Source organism: Ruditapes philippinarum, unplaced genomic scaffold, assembly GCF_026571515.1.
Source record: "Ruditapes philippinarum isolate M1 unplaced genomic scaffold, ASM2657151v2 ctg4174_1_1_1_1, whole genome shotgun sequence".
Classification (NCBI taxonomy): domain Eukaryota; kingdom Metazoa; phylum Mollusca; class Bivalvia; order Venerida; family Veneridae; genus Ruditapes; species Ruditapes philippinarum.
In genome coordinates, this window is record NW_026851596.1 from 964 (window position 1) to 24,691 (window position 23,728).

At 31.5% G+C, this 23,728-nt stretch overlaps 1 protein-coding gene and 1 long non-coding RNA gene across 10 annotated transcripts in view; both read right to left on the bottom strand.

Annotated features, from left to right (window-relative positions):
- Nucleotides 1–256: 256 nt before the first annotated feature.
- On the bottom strand, nucleotides 257–1,989 carry LOC132755820 (uncharacterized). Its single transcript, XR_009629257.1, has 2 exons — nucleotides 1,725–1,989; nucleotides 257–360 (listed from the first exon to the last, which is right to left on the bottom strand). It is a non-coding gene; the product is annotated as an uncharacterized LOC132755820 (long non-coding RNA).
- Nucleotides 1,990–12,005: 10,016 nt separating this feature from the next.
- LOC132755973 (serine/threonine-protein kinase DCLK2-like) overlaps nucleotides 12,006–23,728 on the bottom strand; it is a 43,797-nt gene continuing 32,074 nt past the window's right edge. For 7 of the 9 annotated variants that reach the window (XM_060747029.1, XM_060747101.1, XM_060746947.1 and 4 more), the window contains 5 exons: nucleotides 18,886–20,615; nucleotides 16,013–16,159; nucleotides 14,664–14,796; nucleotides 13,982–14,149; nucleotides 12,006–12,823 (listed from right to left, as the gene is read on the bottom strand). In XM_060747029.1, coding sequence (XP_060603012.1) covers nucleotides 12,594–12,823; nucleotides 13,982–14,149; nucleotides 14,664–14,796; nucleotides 16,013–16,159; nucleotides 18,886–20,615 — 2,408 coding nt within the window. In that variant the 3' untranslated portion in view covers nucleotides 12,006–12,593. Of the gene's footprint in view, nucleotides 12,824–13,981; nucleotides 14,150–14,663; nucleotides 14,797–16,012; nucleotides 16,160–18,885; nucleotides 20,616–21,212; nucleotides 21,358–22,089; nucleotides 22,429–23,728 lie in introns of those variants that run through there. The other 2 variants (XM_060747395.1, XM_060747544.1) reach the window with 2 other exon arrangements.

The window sequence follows — 23,728 nt, forward strand, 5'->3', positions numbered from 1 at the left end:
TTTTGGATTTAGGAAAAACTGTGTTGTAATAATAGCCCTTCTTTTGGAAAATGTTTAGCCCACGGGGGCGTTTAATAGGAATTTTACGGTATACATTGTATTTTTCCATAATCTATGTTTTAATCATACAGTCAAGACTCTTAAATAGAAGTATTTACAAATTATTTCCAGGACTGTTTCCCTGAACCGGAATCCTGGATGCTTGTTACAAATGTTATAGGCTATATTAAAGGTAGAATGTAATATTTTAGCTTACCTGAAGTGTGTTAGTTTATCAGGATCTGGCAAATTTTCAAAATTGCCTTCCTTGTATTCTTTTATTGTTGCATCCACATCAGATTTAGTGGCTACACATCTTTTCTATAGAATAAATAAATGCCAAGTGGACTTATTGATTCTCAATGAAATCAAGGTGTAGTTTTGTACAAAACAATTGTTATATAAACATTTAGAGGAAAAAGTTGAAGAGTCTGTTTACATAAGAGCTCAACAACAAAGATTTCATGAAAAAGTTTCTACTTTCAACATTTTTTAAAAGCAGTATACGACTTAAAATTAAACAATATATCTATAATAATTGATTTATCTAGCAATTTGTGATAGAATTTACATAAACTTTACTATATTTACATAAATGCTAAAAAGAAGTTACATTAACTTAATTTTTACTGTTTACATAAACTGAAACAAAAAAGGAAGTTACATAAACTATTTACATGGGCTCATCCTGTAAAGTAGTTACATAAACTATTTGCAAAACTGACAACATGTAAAGTATCTCATGAATATACATTTACCCTATACCATATAAAGTAATAACATAAACTTTTAACAAACATGTAGACTCACACAAAGCTAAGTAAAAAAAAAAAAAATGTTACATAATCTATTTATATAGACGTATACAGGTATCTTATTAAAAGCTAGTTATTTCATTAACAACTGTTAACCAAGGGTTCTATACATCTAGCATTAAAATTTTCTGAGAGTAGTTACATAAACTATTTACAAAAGTTTCTATATTAATACATGTCTATCAAGCAATTTCTATGACAAGTATTGCGGTTAGGACTTTGTTTTTCCTAATCAGGAGTTAAAAAAAGCCTACTTAAGAAAAATAAAATTCTAATTAGGACTTTGCCACACATAATTAACAGTTACAAAAGCCTCAATATGACTTTGTAACTCCTAAGTAGGATTTTATTTATCCTAATCAGGAACTCACAAAGTCCTAATTGGGCATTTGTTTTTCCTTGTTAATCTATTTTAACTCCTAATTAGAAAATACAAAGTCCTAATTATACTTTTTACTCCTTATAAATATTAGGATTGCCATCATATTTCTCCGAATTGCCTATTCACAATTAAAAAGAATCCTGATTAGAAATACAATGTCCTAATTAGTTCTTTCCTCCTAATTAGGAATTTATAAAGCCTTATAAGGCCAAAAAACCTAAACTTTAGGAGTTTAAATCCCAGTTAGGCTTTCATTTCTCCAAATTATATATAGGTTTATTAACTCTTAATTATAAGCACTTTAAAGTTGTGCTAGAAGTAAATAAGATTTTGTAGGCTTTATATAACATTTATTTTTTAAAAACCAGGCTACTGATCAATGCAGATAATAATAATTTACACAACGTATTAAAGTCGAGAACAGACTTTTAAAATTTGAAACGTAAGAAGTAAACTGCTGTTAAGCTAAGCTTCGCACGTGCACTTACCTGTACAAGTTTCTGCGGCTGAACCGAAAGTACGCCAATCCGAAAGTTACTTCCGATTAAATTTATCACACTGTTTGTATTTGTACAAACAGAACGAACAAGTACTGCCGTAGTCATATCTAAATTTATCTTTTCATATAACTTAGTTTACTGATAATTCTTCATGAATGCTCGGCTCAGCGTTATTTCTTTTAGATATATTCGCCTATTGACGCAATGCCCTATGCGTATTTCGTTATATTTTTAGATGACCGCGCATGCGTGGTGATGCAATAATCACACGGATTGATTATCGCTATGCACATATAAGCATGTGTGCGCATGCGCTCAGCTCGAGCGCTTATTGAACTTTACATGTATATCATTTATATAAATTATATACTAACTAACAGAGTCAGTGATTAATATACACCATTTATAGGAAAGTCTGAACAACATGTTAGTATTTAAACGTTATGAAAATCAACATTTTATAATGGACAGTCTAGGAGCTGTTTTATAGTAGACCTACATAGAATCATACAACATAAGTTCGCATAGTTATAATGTGTGTACCAAGATGGGATGAGGTTGGGTTTTACCGTTAAGGTCATATGATGACCTTCCAGTTTTACTCTTGAAGTAAGACTTTCACGTGCAGGGGCTTGAATGGTCTCGTACGTACGGCGTGAATAATTAATTGCTTGTGAAACTTAAACATAAGAGAACCGAAGAAGTGTACAAACTCAATATTCTTGTTTATTTAAAATGAGGTTGAATAAAATTAAAAAAATAAAATAAAATAAAATAAAATAAATAATAATAAATATAAACATAAATAAATAAATAAAATAAATAATAAAAAAATAAATAGGAAAGTTCAATCATAGGTTAGATCTAGTTATTTAATTCTTAAACTGGATATGACTAGATAGATCTATTTGAGAATTTTAATTTGATTCAGTTGATCGATAATAATTATATTTGTAAACCAAAGTGTAATTTATATAGCACGAAAAATAATGTATTCGTATGATAAACTTGTATCTGTGTCTTGCTTTTATTATCGAAATAGACTGAAAGCTGAACATTTAGCAAAAGATTTCAAGAAACTACGAATATAGGATCTATGTACATGTATATCTTTGATGCACAACATTATAACAATCGCCATTATTTATGTTGTAAACAAACTATAATTCATGACTGTGAATAAATCCATGTCTGTGAAGAAAACGGTGGTTGTGAACTAAACAATGGTTGTAAACAAATCTATTGTTATGAACAAATTCATGAATGTGAACAAATCAGTGGTGGTGAATTAATCCATGGTGATTGTGAAATTGATGATTGTGAATAAATGTATGTTTTTGATCAAATTTATGAGTATGAACAGGATTTAGACACATTTGATGTTCCTAAGACTTGTGTTGCACTATTGTCGTCTGATAATAGATTAATTTGGCAACAAAAATGTAAATCACAACATAAACAAAGCTTGATCGTTACAAGTAAAATTACGCAACAATCTTCGCTGGTCTTTTAATAGCTACGCATCTATAATAATAAATAACTCCCTTTACTCCAGCTTCCATTTTCTTAGTCCAGTATAAATTTTGGGGATATCAAGATGAAAATTTGAAATTTGGTCAGCAAACAGTAAAGAATTTGGTATGTGCTTGGATAGCCTGACTCTTTGCTTGTGGGAATGGAAAATCGTTTTCGATAGAGAAGGAAACTATGATGATGTGTTAAATAAAAACAAAAACGAACCGCTAAAATTATCAAGCACGACATTCACACCGTTTATGAAATATGACACCCGTTTAATAAAACAATTTTCATCAAACTCCCCAAACCCCTGTTGTGCATGCATGTTCCAACCACAAATCTGGACGTAATATTTTAGAAAAAAATAACTTTGTAAGATATCACCGTACATAGTGTGCAAATGTGCATTTTGTTGAAATCCATGTACGACAAAATTGATAATGTCGTAGGCTCGGTTTGATTGAGCCTATTCATGGAAGTCATTGTTTCATTGCGCGATTTACATGATTTATAACTATCGATTTTAAGCTCCTTTAATAAAGAAAAATCCCGGATATCCGCATGTTTTAGGGTGCATTTAAGTGCAACTCCTTAAGGGAAGTGAGTTATTTAATGTGATATTTCATGAACCCGGACGACATAACACAAAAAATATTAACTTGATCTTCCATTTTATGTAATACCATACCATATATTTTAAGGATTAACTGTTCCTCGAAAGTTGACAAAATGTGACGTCAGGCGATCGCCAGTTTTCGGTGATCACATAATAATATGTTTTATATAATCCTATTATCGCCGATAATGATTTTCCTTCGCCATCAAATTATACCTGAAAAGGAATTCTTGCCTGCACGTGTTAAATAGCAGCTTTTTAATTTTGTCATATTAAATTAATGCTTTTGAATTCCCTTACATTACATGTACATTACTATAAATTTTGCATAATTTCAACTGTGGTCAAAATGACAAAAAGTTTAAAGAGGTGGGTGTATATAATGTATATCTTTTTACCCGTTTATGCAATGATTCCGTCCGTCTGTGTGTATGTACCAAAATCATCGTAGCATTCTTAATTCAAAGTTAAGCAAGGGAGACGATGCATGAATTATTTCAGGATCAAGCTCATCGCAGTGACCTCCCTTCCACATAAAAGGGTTAAAAATTCTATTTTTTAATTAATAAACCATTCATGGTTGGTTAGATTATTATATGTCAACTTATTTTTCTCTTCGAGCGTTAGAAAGCAAAATGTGCTACCAAAGAATAATAACTTGTAAAGCAGTTTTCTGAAGAATAATCTTTGCATCTAAACCATATCAAGATTTGCTAAGATGTTGGACTCCAACATTACTAATGATTTCATTGACTCGTTCATATGGGACCTGTTAAAGGAACACCACTAAGGTCCAAAAACCTTAAACTTATAAACGGAATTTCTTGGCTAGATCAACATAGGCATAAAACAGAAAGATCTGCAAAAGATAATTAAGAAATATACTCAGAAAGAATTTGAAAATCGTATTGTTGTGCTATTCTTGTAGTTTAATAGGAAGGAAGTCTTATATTTTATCTTGACATCCATAAAATTGTAATAGGAAGTTCCAATCATGTACAGATGGGCTGATTATCTGTCAGTACCCACTATATATTACATACTTTAATAGGAAAAGATAAGAGTATCTTTGTAAAACAAAGCAGTCTGATTATTATAAACGTATCATTAGTATGCTAGTTCTCATGCCGTTGCTTTAGTGTTTTCTCTTTTGAACTATTTCACTAATGTACAGTTTGCCTCTTGAAAAACAGGGAAGATGTTAAAATTGTAAAAAGAAAACAACAAAAAGCAACAAAAACAAGCTTTTAGAATCTTTGTCCATCTTGATGAAATCTTATATACTGTTAAAGGTTTAATAAATTGGAAAAGTTTGGCTTTCAGCTACTAAGTAGTACTACAAAGTATTTAAAATGGTTCAAAGTCGCAATTACGTAAATGTAGTGGGAAACCTCCTAATCAATAAATATATATATGTATATTGAGAAGATGCATGATTCTTCAAATACATTGTAATATGAACATCTAACGAGCACAAAGCTTGCAAGTTTTCCCCCCTTTCTTTTTTTAACTGAATATTCGAAGCTTTGACAAAAAATATCATCACCTGCAAAATCAAAGACTTTTCTTACTATTTATTATATAAAGTTCTACGGCAAAATCTCCATGGTCTGGAAATGTTCTCCATTCTGGAAATTTTCACCGTTTTATATTACATTGCCAGTGTCAGTGTCAACATTGTCCTCTGGTAAATGGATTATTCAAATTGCTCTTCCAAACGATGATCTTTGATTTTTAACTTTACTTAGTGGACTAGATTTTTATGATGTAATTGTATTCTTAATCCATTACATGTATTATCAAAGGGTTCAGTTAAAAATATCTGCTTTATAAAGCAAAGTAATGGCAGCCTGGTTGAGTTCGGACTGCTAATAATGTTTGCCGGCGACAAGCCGTTGTTTCCTTGAGCAATAAAACTTAATGTTTTTAAACTTAGTAATGGTTGGTTCAACTGATTCGAGTGTTTCGAAATATGTAGAGATTAAAGTTTCCAACACAACTGAACTAAAATAAATTTTGTTTTAAATAAAGCAAAGCTTTCATTACTGGACCCCAGATATTGCTCCTATAATATAAGTCAACAAGAGCTGTCACCCAAGTGATGAATGCCTCCGAAAAGGTTTCTTCAGCATGCAGGTATTATGAAAAGAAAAGAGAATGAAAGTATCTAATTTGTGAATATTAATTGTTCTTTGTATTATTGTACCTGTAATCTCTAATTGTGATAGCATGAACCTTCAAAATATAAGTGTGACCTTAATCTTTGAAGAAGGGACGTGGTTCCTGGACGCGACAAAATGTTGTTATGAGATAGACATTTGAGCGAAATTATTTCAAAATCCCTCAATGCATGACAACGTTACAATCTGGACATGATTGTTGTGTAAGTGGGGACAGACAGACATGAGCCTTAGCCGCGACACATTGTCTTGATATGGAAGACATTTGTGCCAAGTTATTTTAAAATCCTTCCATGGATGACAAAGTTACAGTCCGGACATGAATGTGTATCTTCAAACTCTTCTCGAGAGAATGAGTACCTTCAAACTATAAGTGTGACCTTGACCTTGAAGGTAGGGACATGGGTCTTTGTCGCGACATGTCGTCTTAATGTGGTAGACATTTATGCCTAGTTATTTTAAAATCCTTCGATGCATGACAAAGTTGCAGCCCGGACACACACGTGTGTACCTATAAACTCTAATTGTGATAAAGTGAACTTCAAAATGGTAGTGTGAAGTTGACCTTTGAGGTAGGGGCGCGACACATCGTCTTGATGTTGTAGACATTTATGCCAAGTTATTTTAAAATCATTCGATGCATGACAAAGTTACAGCCCAGACACGATTGTATGTACCTATTAATTCTAATTGTGATAATGTGAAACTTCAAAATGTTAGTGTGACCTTGACCTTTGAGGTAGAGACGTAATTCTTTGACGCGACACATTTTCTTGATGTGGTATACATTTATGCCTAGTTATCTTAAAATCATTCGATGCATGACAAAGTTACAGTCCGGACACGAATGTGTACCTAATTTCTCTAAAATTGAGATAATGTGAAACTTCAAAGTGATAGTGTGACCTTGACCTTTGAGGTAGAGACTTAATTCTTGAACACAACACATCGTCTTGATGTGGTAGACATTTATGCCAAGTTATTTCAAAATCCCTTATGTATGACAATGTTACCGTCCTGACAGAATGAAGTGGGACGGACGGTGCGATTATATTATGCCTCCCTTCGGGAAAAAAATGATGAAAACAAATTAATCCATACTGCAAATGTACATAATATATGTACTTCGTGACACATAATATATGTACTTCGTGACAACAAACGAACTTTAAATGATAATGATTTATTTCTGAAAATACATAACAATTTTTTTCTACATTAAAACTGTAAACAACAAAAGTTTGAAGAGCAAATCAATAATTATATCTCTGTAAATTACATAAATAAGCAAAACTAAATGTCACAAACGTAACATTATATGAGCTGGAAACCAGCATCAAAAACAGCATTATTCCATTGGTCCATCTTATCATATGATCAGAATCAACCAATCAGCAGTCTTGTATTAAAAGTAAGTTCCAAAGTTCCTAAACAATGCTTCAGATCTAGAGCAAAAAAAGAAATATTAAAAAAAATCTTTTATTGTTTTTGCTTCAAATTAAACAATTATAACCATTACACCAACCATTAAACAAATACATGTTAAATTTTACCTCAATAAAGATATCATTTATAAAATTTGTTAAACTTAACATCATCAAAAAGTGATACCCAGGTGACAGCGTTATCAAGTATGCATGGACCTAGCACTGTGGAGAATGTCAAGAAAAAAAGGCATTCAACAAGGAAGAATTCTGTTTTGCATTTGCCTTACTAATTTAGCCTTGGAGGATTTTTTATTGCTTTAGTTACCAAATTAGCCATAGATGATACTTTATTGCTGTAGGGTTAACAAATTAGATGATACTTTATTGCTCTAGAGTTACAAAATTAGCCATGGAGGATACTTTATTGCTTTAGAGTTAACAAGCTAGCCACTTCATTTCTCTAGAGTTACCCAATTACCATTAGCCATGGAGGAATCTTCATTGCTTTACAGTTACCAAATTAGCCATGGAACATTCTGTATTGCTCTAGAATTACCAAATTAGTCAAGGAGGATACTTAATTGTTCAAGAGTTACCAAATAAGCCATTGAGGATACTTTATTGTTCTGGAGTTACCAAATTAGCCATGGAGGATACTTTGTTGCTCTAGAATTATCAAATTAGCCAGGGAGGATACTTTATTGCTCTAGAATTATCAAATTAGCCATGGAGGATACTTTATTGCTCTAGAAGTATCATATTAGCCATGGAGGATACTTTGTTGCTCTAGAATTATCAAATTAGCCAGGGAGGATACTTTATTGCTCTAGAGTTTCCAAATTAGCCATGGAGGATACTTTATTGCTCTAGAATTATCATATTAGCCAGGGAGGATTCTTTATTGCTCTAGAATTATCATATTAGCCAGGGAGGATTCTTTATTGCTCTAGAATTATCAAATTAGCCATGGAGGATACTTTATTGCTCTAGAATTATCATATTAGCCAGGGAGGATTCTTTATTGCTCTAGAATTATCAAATTAGCCATGGAGGATACTTTATTGCTCTAGAATTACCAAATTTGCCATGGATTTTTATTGCTCTATCAACTGACTGTGTAAATGAGATAACCAAGAAATTTAAAACATATAAACTTTTCATATGCTAAAAGTAAAGTGTTTTGCTACTAATGGATGATGGAAATTCAGAAATAAAATGTATAGACATAATTTATAAATACTAACTTCTACGCTACTAGTAACTACTGTGAAATCATTTGTATTCGTGGGCATGAAATTTCGTGGTTTTACCAAAACAGGCATTTTCGTGGGTTCTTAAATTCGTGGATTTTCATTTTCTTGTAAAAAAAAAATAAGTAATGGAAAGTAATCTTTCACTTAATCACCGCGCTGTTTTACTTACCCCGTGTATATAACACAGCTCTTGTCAATAAATTTAATCCTGGCCTCTGGCAGTAACACAATTACTGCCGATAATTGACTGCAATTAACACCTTTGTGTGACATGATATGCAGCTCCATTATATGCCCCTATAATTCGCCAATGTAAACATCGCATAAATTATACGACATCTGCCAATTTTTAACCAGCCAGTAAAAAAGTTAACACCCCGAATTAGTCCAAAACTACACACTACATCACATCGACTGTGTAAATTTATATGCATATAAATTAATACCAGTAAATGGCTCAATACAGTTACATACATGTATGTGTGCATCTAGTGTAAAGGCGACGGCTTCTTTGATATTTTCGGAATAGCAGTCACACAAAAACATATTGAAAAAAATATATTTAAATGGATCATATAAACACTAGTCGTTAAAAGTTTTATCGGGGATAATTAATGCACTTGGTTCCCATATTTACTCGATTATGTCACGTATTCTGGCTAACACAATCAAGTAGCCTACAACGATCAAGTAGTCCCCTGATGTTTACATGCGACGAACATTTGTGACAGCAAACTGAAGACATACAATCGATTTTTCTTTCAAGTGTCTTAAATATTGCAAAATTAAACTATTTATGGATTTAATTTGTCACTGACCTGATTAGAATATACATTCATACCACAAATATCGGCCGGAAAAGCGCCGACGCATGTTGAGATATATGGAACAGAGACATGGTAAGAAGCGTTTGTTGGGATAAAATTTCGTCGGGTCTTAAATTCGTGGATTGACCTATCCACGAAAACCACGAAAATTCGTGCCCCACGAATAATGATGATTTCACAGTATATTGTTCTTAAAATATAGAATAATAACTAGATAATAAATACTTTCCTTTTTGTAAATATCAAATAATAGGCTTTTCAATATATGTAATATTTTGGATATTACATATACTGAAACATGTAATTGTTCATTGTTAAAGAGTCTTTTTATTTCACAGTTAAAGGGACTCAGGAAATTTTTTTAACATGACGGGATTTGAAACAATTTTTTTTTTTGAGATTTTTTTTAAGATTTTCAAAATTTATGGGTTTTTTATTTTATCTTTTGTTACTTAAAGGAACTTGGTTAAGGGGGCTCTTATTAAAAATGTAAAATCTTTTCTCTCTTGACTTTTTGTAATATGAAATCATCTTGTCACCCCCCAAAAAAGATTTCACATTACATGCTCTATCTGTAAGTGAAAATTAAATACATCAACTTTAAAAAGGAAAGTTTTTGTACAAAGAACTTCAGAACAGTTTTTTTTTACAATGATTTATGAATTCAAACCATGATCAAATGGTGTTAAACAAACTCATAAAGGCCGGCTATTAAATCATAAAAAAAATTCTTTGTAATATTTATTACATCTGTTTGTTTGATTTAAAACCCTGATTTCAAACTGTAAAATAATCGTAGTTAAAGACCTTTTTAAGTATACTTGAAACACGTAAATGAATTTATTAACACATTTCATGTAAGAAAAAAAAAGTGGTCTTCAAACCAAAATAACACTTAGCGAATCAGTCGTAAATTTATAAAATTTATAATTCACTAAAATTAGTAGACAACAGATAAACTATCTGGACGGATTAAACTTGTAAACATGACAAATAAAAACTTAAATAAAGAATATACAATAACAAAAATACAAAAAAAAACATTTAAAAAAAAAACTTGCAACTTTTTAAAAAAATGTTGCAAAAGAATACTGGGACTTTGCAATGTTACAGCACAAAAATAGTGGATCAGTCTCAATCAACAATGTATAAATTCATGTATATACAATGCATTACTTCGCCATGTCACATATGGAATGTTTTACTACAAATGACTAAGTATCTCCAAATTAGGTCAAAGGTTATAGAACAGTAAATGGAGCTCAATCATTGGTCAATTTTGAATGTACTATTTAAATTAACCAATCGTATTATCAAAATTCTAATTTCATAGATATTGTAAATTTATATATATATATATTTTTTTAATTCAAAATCAGTAATTAGAGAATTTGAAACAAAATAATTATATCTTTTTTACACAAATCCTTTTAAATTAATTCCTATATCTTCTGGAACTGAAAGTGATTTGTTTTTGCCACCTATCTAATATTCTATATGATTCTGTGGAGTTAAAAAAAAGACCCGATAACATAAAAATGTATTATTTCAATAACTCTTGATATGATGTAACACAATGCATTTCTTGTCAAATATTTTCATACCAATACATAACAGATCTTACTAAAATGATGCCCTTCAAAAAAAAGTTTCATAAAAAAGAAACATACATTGTACATAGACTTTAGCATTACAAATAATAAATATAAAATGCACATAGTTTTCTACAAAAAAAAATCATACACTTGTTTTAATTGGCCGACACACTAAATTATTAAACAAAAACAACAAAATTATTCAAAGAAGAGTTCAAAATTGATATCACAGACAAATGTGTTCAATAAAATAGTGCATGGCAACATAAATGTCAATAAATAGAGATATAAAACCACAAATGTATATTGTAGTTATAAGCAGTTGCCTCTTAATATAATATATCAATTAAAAAGTTAATAATATATATTTACAATTATTCAATAACAAATATCACAGATACTTTAGATCATTAGGGCTTCAAAACGCAATTTTTAAAACCAGTCTTAAAATGCAGCCTCCCAATTGGACAATTCAAATTTTTGAATCTGTATCAGCCAATCAGAAGTCCCATGCTCTTTTAGACTGGTTTTCAAAAAGCAAACTTTTATACTTTTATCAAATGTGGATCCAAACTAAGTACCACTGCCTGGGTAAACTCAAAATAGATGAATGAATAAAAAAGTATTATAATTAATAATTGCTATTTTTAAAAAAGTGAAACAATCTATAAATTTTATAATTTATTTTTTATGTCATAAAATCACAGATATCATCTTTTTCATGGGAATGTTTTGTTACAAATTCAAATTGTTATTCACGTTAATTGAAAACATGTTTTAAAAACTAACCAGTGAGGACCAATTTTTTTTTACCTCTTATTTTCTTAACTTGACTATAAAATTGATGATAATATTGATACATAAAATCATTTGTTCATTTTTATTTCAAAAGTAAATCATTTATCATTACTGCATTGGTATATTGAGTAAAAAATCTCAACATTCCAATGCTTTAGTCTTATTTTGCAGATATTCCATCATTTAAAAAAATTCAACAACACTCATTACATTTACAGAACAAATGTACTTTTCCATCACTGACCTAAACAAATCAATTCATACAGACTTAGTACCATGTTTTTACAAACTTCAGCCGTTTTGATTTCTAAAATTACCCAAGTATGTCCATTTTACTTACACATCTATTATCAAGATGGTAATGCAACACAGTCTGATAGTTCTCTATTTTCATTGGTCCATTCAAGTCCTAGATGAATAAACAACCAATCAGATGCAGACAATCACAGACTGGTATTAAATTTCCATCAAATAAAATGATGTGTGTCTAATTTAACATACCTTCATGGCATAAATAACAAAAAAAAAATGTGTATTTACAAAATATTCAAAATTAATGTTACATCAAAATCGCATGAATCAGCATTGCTTTAAAAAGATCTAAAAATAGCACAAATTATTGACTAAAATCTAATGTAATTTTTCATCCATTTTGTGCTCGTTTTTCTTTCATTTTGAGGTATGATTCTCTATTCAAAGCAGCCTGCGTCTCCATCTCTTTTCTTGACGCCTTTCTCATCTCATCAATTTTGGATGCATCCATACTTGACACGTCACCACCGCACAGAATCCATGGATGACACAGAACATCAATGGCTGTGTAACGACGCTTCTTGTCCACTACCAAAAGATGCTCTATCAAGTCTTTGGCACCTAGAAATATCAATATAGGTAAAATATAATATTTCAATATGTCTAGAGCAGGACATCTCAATTATCAGTACTACAGTAGTGAAAAAATTAAGATTTTTTCATTCTGTTCCAGGCTTCAAATGAATGGTTCCCCATTGTCTGAAGTTATTACTTTATTTCAATCTCTAAATGAGTGGGGAATCATTGTCTGAAGTTATTACAAGTTGGCTTTAATGTTTAGTGTTGTTCTTGTTGTTGGACTTAAGGTCACAACGATATTGTAAATAGTGACTTTTCAGCTTTTTGAGTGGAAGTAGACCTCAAGTGTCCCTAACATATTATTTCAGGCACATTAGCAGACTATCAGCTTTCATCTATGCTATATCATATAATTTCTGTGAGTTAGGACAATATTCCTGATGGATTTACTGACAGATAATTTTAGGCATAGAAAGGAAGTGTTGCACAATCTCTGCAGAACAAATTTATTTTGAAGACAAAGACTTCTTTTGGGCATAATTGTTATTGTTGTTTTAAAGAGGTTATTACAGTGGAATGTCCATAAGTGAATAAATTTTCTCTATGAACATTTTTTAAATGGCTGTTCCATCCTATACTCCATTATCAAAATGATGCATCATGTACTGGCTGCTTTAGCGCTACTGCTAGGTGCATAGCATTCCACAGACAGTTCTAAGAGAGATCAGTCTGGTGTCAGAATAATAATTATGATAAGTTGTAATATCATGTCAATATATTGACAGCATGACATTTCAATAAACCGGTACTTAAGTCTGGAATTGTGTAAATTTAAGAGCTACAAGAAGACACTTTAGTCTACTGTATGAGTGGATATTTCAGCATGTCGGAAAGTTAGCAAATTTAAAATTCCAGACATTTCATGTGTGGAAATATTAGCAAATCACCAATCTCGGAGTAGCATGGAAACTGAATGGGTGATATTTAAACTAGAGAAAATTTTAAATGATTTTCTTCAATTCGCGATTATTTCCCTGTCGCTAACTTAACCACTTATACAGTATATAAACAAAAGATAAATAAGGGGGGTTCAAAAACTTGCAACATGTTCATATGCAGATGCCGAAACAGACTTCTTAAGTAATAATTTAACCACTGAAACTATCCTGTAAATCAACATAATACATAACGTCAACTTACTTGATGAAATGTTGTCCCAGTACGGACTGAGGAACTCGTATTCTCCAGCTTTAATAAACTCAAACAATTCTGTCTGGTTACGATCTGGACTTCGAAATGGTGGGAAACCACATAACAGAATGTAGCTTATAACGCCCACTGCCCACATATCTACCTCTAATCCGTACCCTGAAATTAGTAGCATAATCTTTGAAAGTTGTATCTTATGATATTGTATAACACACATTTTGTCAAAGAAAAATAATTATAAAATGCATCAAACAAACCCCACCCCCAGAATCTCAAATCCCTTGGGGATGCAAACCGAAAATATCAAGCAATGTTTGACTTATTATATATATTCTCTTAACATCTAAGCTAAACCATGATTGTGTAGAAAGCATAGAGCTTTTTTGTACCATTAACATGTTAGCTTTCTGTAATAAAGCTCTACTGGTACTATATGAGGAATCATAATGATGTGACCTCAGCAGGAATAAAAACACTTCAAATTGATAAGGAGGAGACATCAACACCTCACCTCTAAGAGACTTTGATTGAAGACAAAGTGTAATATTTCTTATTCACCAGTTTTAAAAAGGTTCCTTTTGACTTGTAGCATCACAAATGTGAACTGCCTGAAATTAAGTGACTAAAATACTGTTACACATTCCATAAAATGATTCCTGCAACCCTTTCTTACCTATTTCTGACAAGATTTCTGGGGCTACATAAGTGGGTGTGCCACAAACTGTATAGATCGCCTCCCTCACGTCCATCGCCAGACCAAAATCAGCAAGTTTTAACGATATTGTCATGTCTTTGTTTCTATGCACCTGTTCAAATGAGAAGAAAAAAATATACCACTTTCAATGTACTTCATATAAGAGGTTGTAATTCTTGATATCATCAGACAAACTTCTTCTCAACTTTTTCTGTGTACTTTGTAAAATATGTTCCTCTATTTGTACTAGCTGTTTAAAGTGACATACGAGACATGGGAGGTCAAATGAGGACTTTAAGCTCAACATGTAAAGAATGATTATAAGTGCCAAGTTGGCAATATATTTTTCTTGAAACAGACAGGTACGAAACAATATAAGAAGTCATACAAAGGAAATGAGATTTTTCATATCTTTCTGGATTATATTGTTATAACGGCACAATTTATGGCCGTTCCACTTGATCTATGTCAGTAACATGCGGTTTTGAAATATGAAATTTTCAAGCTTGAGAAAAAAACAACTTAATTGTTTGTAATATCATACATGTTAACTTTTTTCGATGATCAAGTGGGAGATTTTACTTCAAAAAGAGGGAGATTTTAGAATTTGCAATAAACAAAGAAAAAAGTTCTGACATAAGAAAGAGGGAGATTTCTTTAATTTGTGAAAATACCCCTTATTTTAAGAAAAATCTTTGAAAATATGGCTGCAGAAAGTGGCTTTCTCCCGCTAAAAGTGATAGAGTTTACATGTATGCAATATATCAGAAAACTAAATTTGAATGACCAAATAGATATTCAGGTTTTAGAAAAATTTCTATGCAATTAACAAAACAATAAATTGTTTATTCCGAGACAGATGTATATATCAGGTAATTATCTAGTCCTGATTAACCTTTTCTAATACTAAAACAAAGTCTACAAAGCATTTGCCATAAATATATAGTCAGGCCGGCCATAAGATCTGTGCAAATGAACCAAATGTTATACAATTGGCTGTCTAACTTTCCTATTTTCATTGTCACTTTCTTCATATATTAATAAAAACTGAAAATGCACTTTAAAATATATGCTGGAAAACTCGGGTCAGGAAATTCAACAGCTTATTTTGCTAGAACTGAAAGAGATTAGCTTTTGCCTCTAGGAAAGATTCTGGTCTGACCAGCTTGGCCAGAAGAATGACCAGGATCTATACTATTGACAGCTCAATTTTTATATTTTGATAATGAAATCCCTAAACTTGGAATGGAATGTTCCAAATTCTAATCAGGGCAAATCCATTACACAAATTCCGCAGGTTTAGGGCTAAGACTAATTCATTCACTTACCAATAAATTCTCGGGTTTAAGATCCCTGTGTACGATGACTCGCGAGTGTAAATAAAAGAGAGCACTACACAGATCTTTGACCATATGAGCCGCGTCCACCTCCCCGAACTTCACACTCTGTGTTATAGCATCAAACAAGTCACCGCCCTGAAATACATTATAATATTTGTATAAGTAAATATATGACGTGCTGCTAACAATACAATTTGTTTGTAAAAAATAAATATTGTATTGAAAAGAAAGAAAAAGAAGGTAGGGAACTTTAAAGCATACCTAAGAGGTTGATTAAATACCACTTCTAAAAGCTGTTAACAGACTTCTCAAAACTTACTTTTATGTATCCCTGTAACATGTGGAAAATGTTTTCTTATTTCTTATGTGTTTATGATATTAAATTAAATCTGAAAATCATTAAGACTGTCAAAGGAGTTATTGATATTTAGTTTACAGCTGGCATTATTATAGATACTAAGTTCACTCTATTCAAAATATCTAAAATATATCACATTTCAATGAAACTGTTTGAAATTAGAAATATGTCCATAGGACTACGACGCCCCCACATTTTACTACTTTGTCAGTCTACGAATCAACAGCCTGACAGCTGGATGGACGGACAAGAGCAAATCTATATGCCCCACCCTACGCGCTCCAAATTAGTGGGAGCATGAAATCATGATTTTTTAAAAAAAAACACCAAAGTTGCCTTTGTTGGTCACAGGAAGATTTCAATGCAAGTGTATTTACTCAGATGTTAAGTCTAAATTGAATTTGAAGAAAACACAGTCAGGTTTTGTGAAGATCAGTTGCTGTACAAAGTTTGAATAAGACAACTAGAACCCAATATTGCAAGCATAAAGTTTTAAAGTCTATAACGGTACATATCTGCTGTAACAATTAATGTTTGAATGTAAATAATAATACTTCCAAAATACTTCTATGAAATAAATATGTCAAAAGTAAGGACAACCTGTATTGGTGCAATATGAACGGAGGGTATATAATGTCAGCTGTTTAATTTTATTCTATCCCAATCAAAATTCTTGTTACACACAATGGCCTTTTTATGAATTCAACAGAGAAAGGGGTGTAGACAAAATAGGCCCAAAAAAAGAAGATTATTAAAAGTTTCTGTAATCCGAGATTGCTTTATTAAACCTTGTAGAATAAAGATCACTCCAATAAAATTGAGTATCAATAGCTGATCACAGATCAAAGCTGTTCTTTTCCAAAAATAGCCTTAATTAACATATAAGTTTTGTATTTTGTATTTTCTTTCTGAAGAAAAGCTGTGACACTGAGCTGAGACTGAACTTTACTGTGTCTCAATTATTACATCTTATGAAGGCATGACTAAATTATATATATATTGTTCGTTTATTGATAAAAATAGATCAAAAATCCCCACAAAAGTTCATTATTAAATTGGCAATGTACCATGTCTGTTTAGACAAACAATATCAAATGTCTTGTTTGATACGTAGCCATTATATAAACATTGTAAATAATCAGGTAATATTTGTATTTTACATATACCCTGTACAAACAAACCATTAAAATACAAAAGATTATTAAAAATTTTGTATCTTCTATAAGCTCCCGAGTGTTCAAATATGGTAATATCTGTGCATGGTTTGATAATGATTTTGTGACGGACATGTTTTTTTGAAGATTGATTTGAATAAATATTGATATACTTCTTTATATTTGTTATCCTGGTTGTTCACCAACCAATTTTCTTCCATTTGTATTATTTTTTAAATTCCCTGTAACGAGGGCTTTAAATGAAATTTAAGATTTTGCGGAAGAAATTAGACCTGAATGAAAATTGTAATAATCACCAAAAGCTCAGAAATATCAAATAAAAAAAATAATGTTTATTTAAACTGCATGTATGAATATTTTGCATTCTTAAATAAAAAATGCCTTTAATAGATTTTTTTCTTTAAAACCTAGAACTAAAAGGAAGCAATTTCTCTACAAATTTTACGTGGAATGTAAAAATGAATTGAGCAAACTTAATTTTTGCCATTTATTTATAAACTTTCCTTACTGCCAGCTCAATGAATGGATTCCCCCCCCCCCCCCCCCTGCTCTCTCCTATGGAAGTTTCAATTCCCCCATCCCCCGAAAATGTATAAAAACAAATGATATAAAAGGTCATTATTAATGTAACAATGTTTTACAATAAAGTATTCTCTGGGGAACCAGCCAATCTGTGCTGTCCTTAATCAACTTAACATGCCGTGTGAACAAGACAGTCAACATTTAGATGACTGGGAGATATGCTAGTCAATAATTCAAGATTTTCCTATAATCTATAAAGCATGTCTTGAGAATTCAATAAATGTTTAAATAATTTTTACCTCTGACCGGTTGAATCTAATAAATCTTTTTCAGTCACTTATTAAGACAAAACATTATTCGTTATAAAGATTGGTACTGAATAATTACATTTTTATCTGTGACTAAAGATTATGAAATTTAAAGAGCATTGAAGGAAAGGGGTTTAGTTATAAAAAAATATTTATTGACACCTTGGTCACCGAATGTCAATTTAAGTCTAAGCTCTGAATTTTAGTCACTGGCATTTATGCCTTCAAATAAACTGTCATAGCTGGTTTCATGATTTGTTTAAACTTATTTATTAAAAGTCTTTACTTAAGTGTCGCAAAAGTTAAAGTTGTTGGTATCAATAGTGAGTTTGCTCCATAGCCGCATCAGTGCCGTTTTTGTTATGAGAACATGTTCATGACTCTAGTTGGGAAATAAACGTTATCTCTGGGTTGAGAGGCAAATACTTTTTAAAGTAACCTTTATACAGGTTTAACCTAACAGCTTAACTAGAATAAAAAAAACGAGATAATTCTTACCTTGACTAACTCCATGACAAGATATATTTTATCAGCAGTTTCATACTCCTCATACAATTTCACTATGTTTGGATGGGTACAATCCTTCATAATCTCAATCTCATTTTCTACCATATGTTCTTTGCCCTTCAGTTTTGGTTTGTCTATAACTTTCATTGCATATTCAACACCCGTAGCTTTCATTTTTGACATCCTAACTATGGCAAAATTACCATCACCTAATGTTCGTCCTAATTCATATTTAGCCAATACAGGCTCATCACTGCTTATTTGTCTTTCTAATTTAGTTTTCCTCACAATTCTTGGTTTCTTTCTCTCTTTCTTACGCTTTTCTCTTTCAGCTGCCTCCCTGTTTTCCTTTTCTTTATTGTCTATTTTATTTTTCTCATCATCATTTTCTCTTTCAGAATGTTTACCTTTCTCATCATTATCCTTCTCTTTATCATGTTTTTCATGATGTTTGTCATGTTTTTCTTTGTCATGAGGATGTTTGTCTTTATCTTTAACATCTTTTTCTTTTTCATTTTTCTCTTTCTCATGTTTATCCTTTGCTTCCTTTTCTTTAAGATCTTTCTCTTTTTGTTCTTTATCTCGTTGAGCCTTTTTCTCTGCCCTTTCCCTTTCTTTTTCAGCCTTCTCTTTTTCTGCAGCAGCTTGCCTCTCTCTAGCTGCATTTTCAGCATGTTCCCTATCATGCTTTTCCTTCTCTCTTCTTTTTCTTTCTTCTTCTTTCCTTTGTCTCTCATCCTCCTCAACTCTTTGTCTCTCTTCATCTCTCCTTCTTCTGATCTCTTCCTTTTCTTTTTCCTTTTGTTCCTTCATCTTTTTAAATGGATCTTCCACTTGTCCCTTTGGCACTTGTCTCTTCCTTCGGTTTTCCTCCTCTACTGCTCTACGTTCTGAATCAATCATCTTTCGCCTTTGTTTGCTCACTCTATCCTTTTCTTCCTGAGCAGCTTTTTCTTTTTCTCTATCTAATCTCATAGCAATCTCATAGTCCTTTGGATATTCATTTCGTTTACGGCCTCTTTCAGTAGGCCTACCTTTGTACATAACATACTCCTGATCAGGATCTCTATTACTTCCATCACTTCCTTCTCCGAAACCACTATCACGTTTATCAGCATCATTATCTCTTATAGTGTCTTTAGCAGCCTGAGCTTGTCTTCGTTTCTTTTGCCTTTCAAAGTCTTTCATAATATTTTTAGCATATGGACTGCCTGGGTGAATTTCTTCAATAATGTCATGGATATCACTCTCAGTCAATTGTTCATTTGCTGCCAAACCAATAAATACATCATCATCTCGGAAAAAATCACCTACCCCTTGAACTTCACGGCCCCGAGTAGTAAATAGTTTTTTGACTTTTCGTTTGTCTTTTGGCCCAAAGGCTTCAGCAATATCAGCCATAAGGTGCTCAAAAGACTGAACACTTCTGCGATTAAGCAAAATTTTAACATTATTCCTTGGTTTAGAAGGGCCATGTCTTACAACTGTTATTACTTTAGGCCTGACAGGTGCTTGATTTTCAGTATGACCTCCTAGGTAACTGTTCCGGTTTGCCGGACCAAAAGCACCAAGGTATCTTCGATGCTGTAACTGCTGCTGCCCATCCTGAACCCGATTCTGGAAAAACTTGCCCGGGTGGAAGGCATTCCCGTACATACGGGGCCGATACTGTGTGTAGTTCTGCTCTGGGTTGTCATAAGTCTCATGTTGGTGGTGACGGGCTGTAAATAAACAATTAACCATAGTTATAATTCCATCACTGGTAAATTCAAACACAGAACAGATTACTGCATTGAAAGTGTTTTGAACCTCCTCAGCATGTATATGCATCCTATTTGAAACTGGGTTAAAGAGTAACATCTATTTCAAATGAAACAAAGGTATGATATTCTGAATAAAAAAAGTTGTGTAAATGATCATTTTATTAAAGTAAACATTAAAAACAGAATTATGAACAAATGTAAAAATATTTTGACAATAAAAAGAGATATAAAGACATTGAAACCAACAGAAAGTATCATTTTGCTTTTGTGCATACCTATGGACACAAGGAAAATACAATATCATTTAAATTTAAGCACTCAGAATTGAAACTAAAATTTTGATTAAATTCTTTGTTTATAATATCATACACAGTACAACATTACACTAGTATGTACAATCAAGTATTTTTTAAAAGAAACTGAAACACAATAACAAATATTTGATTCTGGAAACTAATGTGCATTATAAAGAAACTGAATCGATAGAATTACATAAATTTCAAACATCAAGCATTCCCTAATCCTTAAAATGCTACAGAAATATCTATAACTTACTGTATTGCACAACTTCAAACATTTTTGTTTCCTTTTACATAAAAAATATATATCCTACTTGTTTATCATAAATTTGTAAAATAATAAATAACAAATTCTATACAGTTAAGGTTAATGAGACAAATAGTTTGGCCATCTGACAATTATCTTTTACAAAAACAATCTTGGGTAAAAACATATTACATGTACCATATTGATTCTAATAAGTGCCCTGAGCCCTAGTTAGCAGTCCCTTAAATAAAGTTAATTTGTTATGAAGTATCATTTAACTTCTGTAACAGTATTTTGCCTCATTTCTTATCATTTACAGAACCAGTAATGATACTGGCAAACTGTTATCTAAAAGGTGTTCCTGGATTCCCAGCACGGATTCCCAGCACTTCGGGTGTCAGCTTTCAGGTCCTTTCAATGCGTCAATGGTTAATACTGTATCAATTCTTCAAATTCATTTGGCAAATATTTATTTTGTGCAGAAAATCATGTCGCCTACAAAAATTGATCATTAAATTTTGTCATTTTCATAAAATGGTAATTAGAACCAATATGGTATTGTGTCATTTTGTTAAAGCACGCTTGTTACGAAGAAAAGAAGTCATTAGTAAAACAAACAAACAGAGATGTTAGGATGAGTACTAAAGATCGGAAATATCTTCATAACGTCTACAACATAGTACAGTGTACCCTGGGATTGGTTACTTTGCACACAAATAGACTATTATCTCAATAGAATATAGTATCGCAATCACATTGTACTTGATTAATTATTGATAAAATAATTGATATTTAATCTGATTCTATACAAAATTTGCACTAAAATTCAAGTATCAGATAAATCGAAGATGATATAATATATATATGACACTATAAATAAACTAACAATTAATATATCTCCACGCCCAGCCATGAAATGGTATATTAGACATCATAACTATCCATACTCCTCCGGGTATTTCAACCGGACTGTCGTGATAAAATTCTTAACCGGAACTTGCGGTTAAATATTCCATATTATGAAATTAACAAATAAATCCAGCACTAGAACAATGTCTTAATCAAGATCTTCGAGACGTTGTGTAATAGAGTACTTAAAAATTCAATTTTTCCGTTATAAATTTTTGATAGCAATGAATTAATCCTTCACAATATTTCACATTAAAGTCTCTTAAGAATATATATCAATTCTACAGGCATTTCAGACACGCCGGGATAAACTATAAAATAAAATCTGTCAAATAATTGACGCGATCGTAACACTCTTATATTAAAACAAAGATGATTTCATCGTGCTAAAAAAGCCGGTATAAAAGAACTCCTTGTTACTTAACAAAGGAATACGGTGTATAATTATTTGTCATAACTAATATACATTGGTGAATCTTTTGTCTTTATTATATTGAAGTCATTTATGAATAAATTAACAACTACCAATCTACGATCTTGCTAACAACGGAACAATACAGATTCTGTTTTGATACTTGGTGCTTTTTACAATGTTGTAAATAAATATAAATACATTATAATGCTATCTGTTTACAATATCTTTATAGCCGATGAAAATGGAAAAAGAAAGAATTGAACAGGCTTAACTGCAGTGTTAAATGCATAATTACCCCATATGAAGAAACAAATTATAGAAGTATTGTTTCAACAATAATTTTTAAATAAATATCTGATTGAGCAACTTTGAAATACAGTAAGTCTTGCTCTTAGTTTACGGACCATTATCTTTATTTCTCATTCCCTTATAGACCAAGTTATAATCATTCAAGATCAGTTTTTTTTTTATTTGATTTTAATGTCATTCAGACACTGTAAAGGTCAAATAGCAACTGTCCAGTGTTTACTGATGAAGGATGACCAAAGGTGTCTCTATACTTGCAGCAAGCACATTTGCATAAGCAGCTTGTATCTAAGGAAATTTCCGCAAAGCTTCTGAAAGCTTTGTTTCTAATTCACAACCTTAAAGTCCTCAGACCTCTCTATCACTTTTGCTGATCATTAAAATTTTGTTAACTAGATGGACAATTTGTACACCTTAAATCTTATAATTTGTCTACTCTGTGGCAATCATAGAAACAGTACAGTCAAACCAGAAGGCACATACATGCAGTCCAACCAGGTTCAATACTGTGGCTGTTTAATTTTAACATTTTGATACTAAACCCCTATTATTACACAAAGGACTGTTCCCAATTCAAAGAAGGATGAGTCCTTTATACAAATTCAGCATAGCTATGATTCAATCAATTTATTACTGCAAATATTACTCTTTTTATTCAACAAAATATATTAGAAGTAGTTAACAGCCAGTTTAAGTACTATATAATTATAAAACACAATCAAATATCTAAACATTAATTATGTGAAACAGAATTTTCTTGGTTAACTATGGAGATTTCAATAGTTCCAAAAAATGTAAAAAAAACTAAAAATACCCAACATTTATAACAAAGTAGAACAGGTTGACACCGTCTTATGCTGGTGACAATTTGGAAAGTCATAAATATACTGTAAAA